Genomic DNA, 10554 nt, shown 5'->3' on the forward strand with positions numbered 1-10554 from the left:
TTGATTAAAAGGTCATGACCTTAGCACACAATTCAAAACTTTTATATACAGTAGATCGAAGACAATCGTGGTTATATCATGTGCTGACTAACGATAAACATTAAAGAGAACCTGGACAGGGGGGTTTGTGTGTTTCTATCCTAACCCTGATTATGTAAAGAAAATCCCCCATCTAAATGATAAAAGGAAAGAGTAATGCTTCTACATTTTATTAGTGTTTTAAAATTAGCGAGTTAAACTGTCAAAAGCTTTGATTTTCCTTTCATGTGTGTCTGGGCAGGTCTAAGCCTCAGGTAACGCCCTTTTTTCCTTTTCCCTCTCTTACCTTTCTTTGCACCTGTCCACTGCAGGCTCCCAGCAGCTCCCAAGGAGTCCAATTCTCCTCCTCTTCTCTCCTTTTCCATTCCTACCCATCCCCCTTCCAGTCTCCCCTCCCTCCCCACTTCCCCTTCTATATACCTGCCAAGCTGGGCTCCTTTTAGCAGCCATCTATCACTGCGAAGGAGCGCACATCAAAGGCGGTTGCACAGCAGCAGCCGAGCAGCATCAAGGTTGTTCCAAAGACAACCGCAAAGAGGGGCCTTGACTGCGCCTTTCCGAAGTTGCTGGCCAGCTTTGGCCAAGTGTGGGAATGATTTTTGCGACTGCACGGATAGAAAACCGTCAAGGGCCCCTTTTGGTCACTTCCGAAGAGCAAAAACGTGTTGAGAGGAGGCCGGTTTAAGATTTCAAACAGAACCTCCCCAGCGCGCATGAAAGGACTTGATTAGCATATGTCAAGAGGACCTGCTTATATACTCGGTGTGTATGTACACAGGGCTGATCTGATCAGTTTGCGGAGTGGGAGCCCCAGCCCCCAGCCCCCTGTCCCAGCGTTGGCAGCGCGGCTATAGATGTTTCTGCAAAGCCAGCAGCCAGCTCCCACCTACCCAAGCAGAGAAGATCGCTCCAAGACAGCGAGAGCTTCCCGGCTCCCTCAGTGCAAAGTCCGTCCAGCGACCTCACGGGAGTAACCGGGCCTTAACTTTCTGCGCTTGTTTCGCTATAATTTTTCTTCATTCACCTCCCCATCCCCGCTACACTTTTTATTGGGGGTCTTTTGTTTCCCGGATACTCAGCGTCTCCCTCGCGCCCCACCATGGCTCCCTTAACCGAAGTCGGGGGCTTCCTGGGCGGCCTGGAGGGCTTGGGCCAGCAGGTGGGCTCGCACTTCCTGCTGCCTCCTGCGGGGGAGCGGCCACCTCTGCTGGGCGAGCGCCGGGGCGCGGCGGAGCGGGGCGTCCGCGGGGGGCCCGGGGCCGCGGAGCTGGCGCACCTGCACGGCATCCTGCGCCGCCGGCAGCTCTACTGCCGCACCGGCTTCCACCTGCAGATCCTGCCCGACGGCACCGTGCAGGGCACCCGGCAGGACCACAGCCTCTTCGGTACGTACCCGCGCCCCCACTCTGGCTCCTCTCCATCCCGTCCGCCTCCCTCCTTGCTTGCGCAGGGAGACAGGGCTGCGCGGAGCCGAGCCCCGGGACCCTTCCAGTGCGAGGTGTGGCTCGGGGCTGAAGCAAGCCAGCGCAGCGAACCCGAGGACTCATCCTCTCCCCGAGTTTAGGTCTGCTGCTGCGGGCGCTGGGGGCGGGAGGAGAGAGGGTGGGGGCTCCGCACACACTGGGCTTCCCAGCCCTTCCTGCAGTCTGGGATCTGGCTCGCACTACTTACCTCTCAGGCAGGTGTTTGAATTTGTTTGCTTTGTTTGTGTTACAGAAATCCCTATATTATTTCCTCCAACTTCCTCTCAGGTTTTCCCCAGGACCGTCTACCGTTTTTTTTTTTTTTTTTAATCAACAAAAATTAATACCAGGAAGCATCCCACTTCTTCAAGCACACCCCACAGTTATGCAGTGGACTATGCAGTCAGGGCTACTGCTCCGAGGCTCGCTCTTGCCTGGGATGCGAGCACTTACGTGTCCACCTGGAGAAGGGAGGTGATCGCCTAAAGACGTAACAGACCAGGGCACCGTCGCCACTGGCAGGCTCACCTGGCAGCAGCCCTCTACGTCCTTAAAGTCCTATTTCGGTGTGTGCGTGTGTGTGTGTGTGTGTATGAGAGAGAGAGAGAGAGAGAGAGAGAGAGAGAGAGAGAGAGAGAGAGACAGCGCGCCTACCTGGCTACTGAGCATGCCCAGTCCTTCCGCCAAGCTCTTCTAGAAATTGTGAAACCCGAAAGCAAAGATCTTGGTGTTGACCGCACGTAAGAGGAAATGGGGAAGCGAAAGACGATATGGGTGGGAACACCCAGGGACAGGTTTCAGAATACCTCCAGCAGTGCCTGGGAGCAGAGGGGTTAAAGGAAAGAAACAAGCGACTGATTGTTAAGACACTGGACTGGGAAACCATACGGTCTCTAACGCTAACTAGCTGTGTGATTAGACTGAACCTTAGTTTTCTTGACTGCACAATGGTGGGGTTACATAGGTGGTCGCTTTAAGACGCTTTCCGGTTCTGACATCTCAGTATCTTTCCTCCACTGCAGAAGTTCTCATATTAGAGTTAACTGCCTAGCACTCTGAAAGGATTTTTGATCATCAAACGTGGCACATCATTGGAGAGAATCACTGGTGTTTTTTTTTTTTTTTTTAAGATACCATTTACTTGTCAGCGGCAGTGTGAAAGGGCTCAACGCGGTGTCGAGTTTCCTTTCCCTTGCTCAGCACTGTGGGATTCTCTGAGAACCTCCTCTCTAAATGGCCTTCTCTTATCTTGTCCTCATCTCCTTGTTTCACCCTCATTCCTCTTTGGCTTCTAGTACTCATTAAAATTTGGAGAAGTGTAAATTTTGGGTTGAGTGGCGTTTGTCACTCTAGATGTAGGAATGAGCATGTGGTGGTCATTTGGTAGCACTCAAAGGCTGAGAAAATTAACTTTGTAAAACCCATATGTTTGCAGCTTCCAGTGATCTCTTCCAAATTCCCATTGACTATGACTCAAGAGTGTCATGACCTAGTGGCCAACCTTGGGTCACTCTTGGAAAGTGGTTTCTAAATTAAAGAGGCTGCGATTCTGATTCTAAAGAACTTTGCTGACACCAGGCAGCTCAGTTGTCTTGCCTTAAAGAATTACTGCCCTTCATTTGTGACAGGAAAATCCTCCAGCTACCAGAAGATTTAGAAATGGACACAAATGTGTTAAGGCCTATTAGTAGACCAGGTGGGAGTTAAGCTTAGGAAATATTCAGGCTTCCCCCTGTGAAAATGTAGCCTTGGAAATTCTGCTTTTAAGACACTTGTAATTCAACTGTAATCTCGCCAAGATAAGGGAGGCTTCTTCCACTTTGTGTCTCTTTACAAGACTGACCCTATTAGAAGAGATCGGCAAATATTTGTAGACTTGATAACTCTCAATAAACTGGTATTTCAATCCATTCCTTAAGAAATGAAGACTGTATATCAGAATTACTATCTTACTAGAATTTTTTTTTTGGCTAAAAATTTGTGTAAGTATTTAGTAATTGCCAAAATATGACTGAGACTGATTTTGTGCTGGTCTGTCACTCTGTGGTGGGGGGCTCCATATCAACACAAAATATTTAGTGTCACACAAAGACAAGATAACCCAGATTAGTCTGGCAGCCTAAAGGACTGCACAGACTCTGCGATGCGTTAGAGCGCATCCTGGTGGCCTCTGATAGTTCAGACATCATCATTAACGACAAAGGAGTGTAGGTAAGAAGAAAGTTTATGTTTAATGTGTACAATACTATATGCTTCTTTCTCTCTTTGCCTTCTATCCTAGTGTCTCAATTACTAATTAGGGATCTTTTTTTGTTTTTTATATTCATTTCTGTGTCATTAAAAAAATTTTTGAAAAACCTTAAGATTGGCTTTTTCAGATGCAAAAGTAAATTAACATGTTTGATAATTTATGCTGATTTGGCCATAATTAAATAAAAAGTTCAGAATCCTGGATTTTAAATTTTCAAACCACATCAATGACAGAAAGGTCCCAGTGAGGTTAAAATAATTTCCTATCAGAGTTAGCTCCGTATTTATAATAGAGTTTCTCTGCACAGTAGTACAGTAGGAAGACTTTACCTAATACATAAACATGGAGTCATTACTTAAAAAAAAAAAAAAGCTTAGCCTGAGATCAAACATAGTTCTTTAAAGGCTTTTCCTTTATTCTCCCCTCTTCTCCATACATTTGTCTGATGTGGTTGCATTGTGGGTTGACTCACCTGTTTATTATGATTTTTAAAAAGGCTGGCTTTGAAAATGATACCAGAAAGACAAAGTACCTCCAAGTCTTTTTATGGGACACTGGGCATTAGAAAATCTATCTAAAATCCGTGATTACCTCTTAAGGAAAGTTTTTCATGTCTACTCTTTGTGAAGGAATTAGCTTAGTTGCCACCTCATATTATAAATAAGAAAGACTTGTCAAATCTCATTTAAGAATCAAATGATTACAAATTACTATGTGGTATACTATTTCCTTGAGGAGAAAAAGGATCAGAATTAAAAAGTGTGGCTAAAATCTTTAAGGAGAACACAAAAACACATAACCCTTTTCCCATCAACCCTATAAGCCATTGCAAAATTATTTATACCTGGTTATGTATGAAGTTTTAGATGTTATTTAATAAAGTTAAAATATTGAATATAATTATTCTAAGAATATATGTAATTTTTTATCTTTCTACAACTACATATTTTTAAAAACGAGATAGCATTATCTTAAGATGAGAATTAGAATACAGGTGATTTTAGTTGTGCAAGAAAAATAAATACTTTATAAGATCTGTTATATAGCTGGTCTATATGCAAATGAACCATATTTTCTTGTATTGAAAACTGGTTCTATTATACATCCTAATCAGTTAATCAGTTCCTGTTCTTTGAAAGACAGGAGCATCTTAATGTAAATCAGATCCTTAAAGAGAATTAAGTTACATGTGAGCCATAGTATCCTTTTCAATTTGAACTTAACATTCAATACAACTTCAAGTAATTATATATTTGTAAGTATATCCTGGATGAAATTCCATTAACACATCTACTTCTACCAATCATGATTTGCCTGATATTTTTATTTCTAATATGAATCACTCATTGATGAGCTTAGCAGTAAATTTAATTGATGTTTACTCCCTACCTCTGTATTTGTCATTATAATGGCCATCCTAAAAAGTCCCTGTCTTCCTGCTATATCTTATCTTCTCTCTGCCTTAGCCTCTCAATTAGGGACACTGACTCTTTCAAGCCACTTATAGACTATTTAGTAGTGTATTGTTACTTTCAGATCCTTGATACCTCTAGTGTTCTACGTGATCTTCTAATAGTTTGAAAGAGCTCATTTGAGCTCTTAAGCATCTACATTTAGAGCTTAAGAATCTACATTTCTGCCAAAGAATTAAGTAGGCTCTGGACAGAACAGAGTCCTCCGTATTAGCAAATAGCTAGATTTTGTACTTTCCCTTGGACTTGGGAACATCACGTGTCCAAATAGAAGCTTGCACAATAAAGCAAGAAATGACTTAAAAGCAAGAGTCAGGTTAAATGGTGCACATTTATATTGTTTGTAGAGCTTAAGAGAGGGTGAAGGGGTGAAGGAAGAAAGCTATTGAGGAAGGAAGTTGCAAGTACAGAAAGTATGTCTATATACTTTTCCAGCAGAGTCTAAGAGGAAGAACAAGACAAAAACATTAGTCCAAAGGTTAGAAAAGGAGTGTTGCAGAGGTAAGCATTAAGGTTTTCCTTTTTTTTGCCCCTATGGTATTTTAGTGTATTAAGTGGAAAGTTTTGGACACTAGTTTACCTTCTGATGAATGAAAATGATTCTGGAAAGTTACTGATAGAAAAATCGATTTTCATGCTAAATTCTTGGCATTTGCCTACCACATTTAGTGAATTATGAAGTTCTTTTGTGTCTTTGAATTATAAAATTTACTTTTAAAAATCATGTGACAGAAAACAGCATATCATATAATCTATAAAGTTTTGAAACCACTGTATTGTCTTCGAAAAACAGGGTCCTGAACTAGAAACTTTGATCAGGGCTCAGAAGTGGGGTTCAGCTCTGGGTTCTATGAGTTACAAATGTCACGACCTTAGGTTTAGTCACTAAACCTTCTGAGCCTCAGTTTCCTTATATGTTCCTTTTATGTAAATAGGGATAATAATATCTCCATACCTATGTTAGGGGCCTGTTTTTAAGGACCAGGTAGAAAATGTAAATAGAAGACTCATAAACTATAAAATACTAACATACCCATACAAGATATATTGCTTGCAGCTAGAGAAAGATGGACTTGATTCATAGTGAGCAAAAAAAAATCCCACATAAGTATAATTAATAAAACATGGTTATAATTAACTCATGACATCACAGACAACTAGGAACACCTCTATTAATTTATGATAATAATAGCTTCCATTTGTAGAATGCCTAAATGTGTCCGTCCTTACCTCTCTCCTGTAGGAGGCATTTCACCCAATTTGCATGTGAGGAAACTGAGGTTCAATTGACTTGCATAGTCCAAACCTAGGTCAGTCTGGTTTACGGTTTTATACCCTTAACATTATACCTCGATGAGCACTTTTTCTTTCTAGTGGCTTTCCCATCTATAAAGTAGGAGAATCATCATCATAAGATGATTGTACAGCACTTTTTAGTTTACAAAGGACTCTCACGTACATCATTGTATGTAGCAATATTGCTATACCGCTGTTCGGAAGATTTTAATTAATAAATCCAAATCACTGTTTTGTTTATAAATTTAGGTATCCTGGAATTCATCAGTGTGGCAGTGGGACTGGTCAGTATCAGAGGCGTGGACAGTGGCCTTTACCTGGGAATGAATGACAAAGGAGAACTCTATGGATCGGTATGTATTTTTAAAAAATTGTGTAATTCATAACACAATGACTATCCATTTTGTAAGTAAAATATCTACTAATAATGCATTTCTGAAGAAATATACAAAATATGCTTATATACAGATTAAACATTTATATCGTGATATGTGTCTATGTGTCTGGGAAATAGTATAGTATGTCAGTTTTATTTTCTAAACCCTAAAGCCATACATACCGCTTACAGCTCACTACTTTCCCCTGGCCATTATCTTGGGTCTTTCTTCTCCATGTTTTGATCACTCCCACTAAAGATGGAGAAAATGAGAGCATTTTCTTTCTGCCATGTTAGATTCTCTTCACCTTTACACTCATTTAACGTAAAACTTCTCTACTCATTATCTTCTATAGCCAAGTATATATCCCTTACTTGCTGATCTTTGTATGCAGGGAAAGAATGAATGAAATCTTAAGATTACTGCAAGATGCAACAGATAATGGTAACCACACCAGTTTGACCATATATGCAGCCTTGATAATTACAATAGTCATGAGCTTGTTCAGAGTTGCATTGTACATTTGTGGGTCTACTGTAAATGTTTTTAAATATGGGGCTTAAAGCAAATATTTCAGGTTCATGTTTTACCAATATGAGAAGTATTTTTAGAACAATCCAAGAATTAGAGAAACAGGATAATATCAAACTCAATCTGCAACAAAATACAGATTTTTCTCTTTCACTGGTAATATTTTTTATTTGTTCACAATTGCTGATAAAATTTTAAGAAAATTGATAAAGTGTAATTGTGTGCCATTCTCCCATCCATGTGCTCATATGAAATCACTTCATAAAGTCAAAGTCTCTAAGAATTTACCAAGACAATTACTTTTTGTGATTTAGCTGATGGCACTGGCTGGTACCTTGTTTTCCTTAAAATCTCAACTGAGACCACAATGTGTAGTTAGGATCGCAATATACACTGATAAAAATTGGTTATAGTATCTCAGTAAGTGGTATTCCATTTAATATCTGTCCTTTGTAAGGACAAGCCTTGTCCCTTCCAGACTTTCTGTCAGCTCAGAAGAAAGAGAAATACTACATTGTGTGATCATCCTACGTATAGAATTACAATTGATGGAGAAAAACATGCACATAATTTTCCCTCTTCATGTATGTGTTGGATTAAAAAAATTAACTGTGGTTCTTCCCTTAGAATAATATACAGCCCATTTTGAAGAAACAAGAAATCACTGGGCTTTTATACCACATTTACCAAATAATAACTTCCAGATCAAAGTTAAGCATGGGGAATGTATCATCAAACAATTAATAAATTTATAAAGTGAAGATAGATGATTTAAAGTGATGATTTAAATTAGGTATTGGATGTTAGGAAGATCTTGAAATGTTTCAAGATATATTAGAGACTTTCTACCCAGAACTTTGGCACCTAATGATGGAACAAGATAAACTCCAGGCCTGCCTGGTGGTGGTAGTACTAGAAGGGAAATAAAATAGAGCATGAGAAAGTTCAGAATATTGTCTAAATATTTGAAAATAAAATTGAGAATTCACATTAAACAAAGTTCCTTGAACTGAACTGCTGGGAGAAAGAATTCCAGATACATAAGAACTAAAAGCAAAATAAAGTAAAAACAATTTAATCTTTCTCCTTTCTTGCCAAGGATATAATTATAGGCAAAGAAATCAAAAGACAAAGTTGAGATTTTTCTAAAAAAATTCTCTCAAAGGTTTTTATTTTTTTTTAATGGTCGTTATCTTCTCTCTTTTAGGAGAAACTGACTTCTGAATGCATCTTTAGGGAGCAATTTGAAGAGAACTGGTATAATACCTATTCATCCAACATATACAAACACGGAGACACCGGCCGCAGGTATTTTGTGGCACTTAACAAGGACGGAACTCCCAGGGACGGTGCCAGATCTAAAAGGCATCAGAAATTTACACATTTCCTGCCTAGACCAGTGGACCCAGAAAGAGTGCCTGCATTGTATAAGGACATCCTCATATACACCTGAAGTGCGATAGTTTCTTTACTGAAGAACCAAACCACAACCATTCTTTCTTATCACAGTTCCCACGGTAAAATAATAACCCAGCAAGACATTCAGAATGGTACAGAGCCTATTTTCCACCGGGAGACTGAATTTGGAAAGAATCCTGAAGTCAAACAAACAAACATATTTTGACTTGACCTAGATCAAGGTCCCTCTTTATCAGTGGATTAGGTTCCCCAGGGGCACTGGCTCGGTCCTTACTAGCAGATGGAAGCGGAAACCTGTTACACTGTGCATGATGGGAACCCCACTCAGTTTGCTGCTCCGGTGCTTCACCTCTCTGGAATATGTTTACTTTAAAAGTTACATTAAAAACAGATACTTCATGTTGAAGAAATGGACTGACACAGCTGGCCAGGATTACGGCTCATCTATGTTAAGGACCTTGAAGGATTTTGCAGGTTATGGCATTCTCGGTAAAAAACCTGGGTGAAACATGGACCATGAAACATGCCACAGCAAGACGGGACATTTTTTAAAGGATGGACCTATTTATACATTCTCAATTTGCAAATATTTATTATATATTTATTTATTAAAGAGTTTATTTTTTACTGCTATATGAAGATGTTACAAAGAGAAAAAAACAAGAAAAATCCCTTTATAGTGCCATTATTTTGTTCTGGTGTCTTTGTCTGTAAAGAAGACATCTTTATTACAATAATTAAAGATAGCATAAGATCTTGAGTTTCTTTTCAAAAATAAAGTATAGCATAGATTATATATTTTTTGCAGTCAATTGCTTTCTAAATGTAATATTGGTTCCTTTGACCTAGAAAAATGCTTTATCAATTTGTATTGAATCCAACACACATTCAAAAGGGAATTAAACATTTTTATATTATGTTTTGGCTTCATTCCTTTTCTGGTCAAAGTCTACTTGTATAGCATAATTTTTCAAATGACAAAATTTTAAGTTTCCTAGAGAAAACCTCCAGTACTTAGAGAACTTCTAATGTTGAAGATTATCAAACATTATGGGCAAATCACACACATTTTTTTTTTTTTGATTCAGTGTGAAAAGACCATTTCTTTTACCCACTATGATCACAGAAAGAATGGATCTTAGTCATACCACCAGTAACAATGGTACGGCTCCATCTGCTTATCTGAGTCTGGTATCTCTTCCGTTCTATCTCCTAGTCAGTCATTTACCCAGGAAATACCCATTAAAGCCTGCTATCCAGAAGATGCTCTTTGGCGCAATTTGGTGATCAAGAGGGAGGCGGGTCCTGCATCATGGAGCTTAACGTCTAGTAGGGAAGCAGATGGTAAACAAACTAATACATCCCATAATTGTGAATTGTGACATGCTCTGGGAGGAAAACAAGGCTCAGACACAGAAAAAAGAGAACAAATTTTGGTGGGATGAGTCCAAGAAGGTTTCTCTAGAGAGGTGACATTTTTGATGGGCCTTAAAGAATAGCAAGGCAAAGAGGAGAACGAGAGCCTCACAGGAAGAGGACACCATGAGTCTGGAGGCCTGACGGCACAGAAGGGCTTTGGGGATGGAACTTCCTGGTCAGTTGACAGATGAGTTTAGGAAGCTGTGCAGATACAAACCCTGTAGGTCCCCTGTGTGAGGTTTATTGGCTTCTGCTCTATGGTTGTCAATGCCACCACTACCCTGAGA

At 40.0% G+C, this 10554-nt stretch overlaps 1 protein-coding gene across 1 annotated transcript; it reads left to right on the forward strand.

Annotated features, from left to right (window-relative positions):
• Window positions 1–425: 425 nt before the first annotated feature.
• On the forward strand, window positions 426–9724 carry FGF20 (fibroblast growth factor 20). Its single transcript, XM_053916459.1, has 3 exons — window positions 426–1424; window positions 6771–6874; window positions 8637–9724. The coding sequence occupies exons 1-3, from the start codon at window positions 1139–1141 to the stop codon at window positions 8880–8882; spliced, it is 636 nt and encodes a 211-aa protein (XP_053772434.1). The 5' UTR covers window positions 426–1138; the 3' UTR covers window positions 8883–9724.
• Window positions 9725–10554: the final 830 nt, after the last annotated feature.

This window comes from Desmodus rotundus, chromosome 13 (genome assembly GCF_022682495.2).
Source record: "Desmodus rotundus isolate HL8 chromosome 13, HLdesRot8A.1, whole genome shotgun sequence".
Taxonomy (NCBI): Eukaryota; Metazoa; Chordata; class Mammalia; order Chiroptera; family Phyllostomidae; genus Desmodus; species Desmodus rotundus.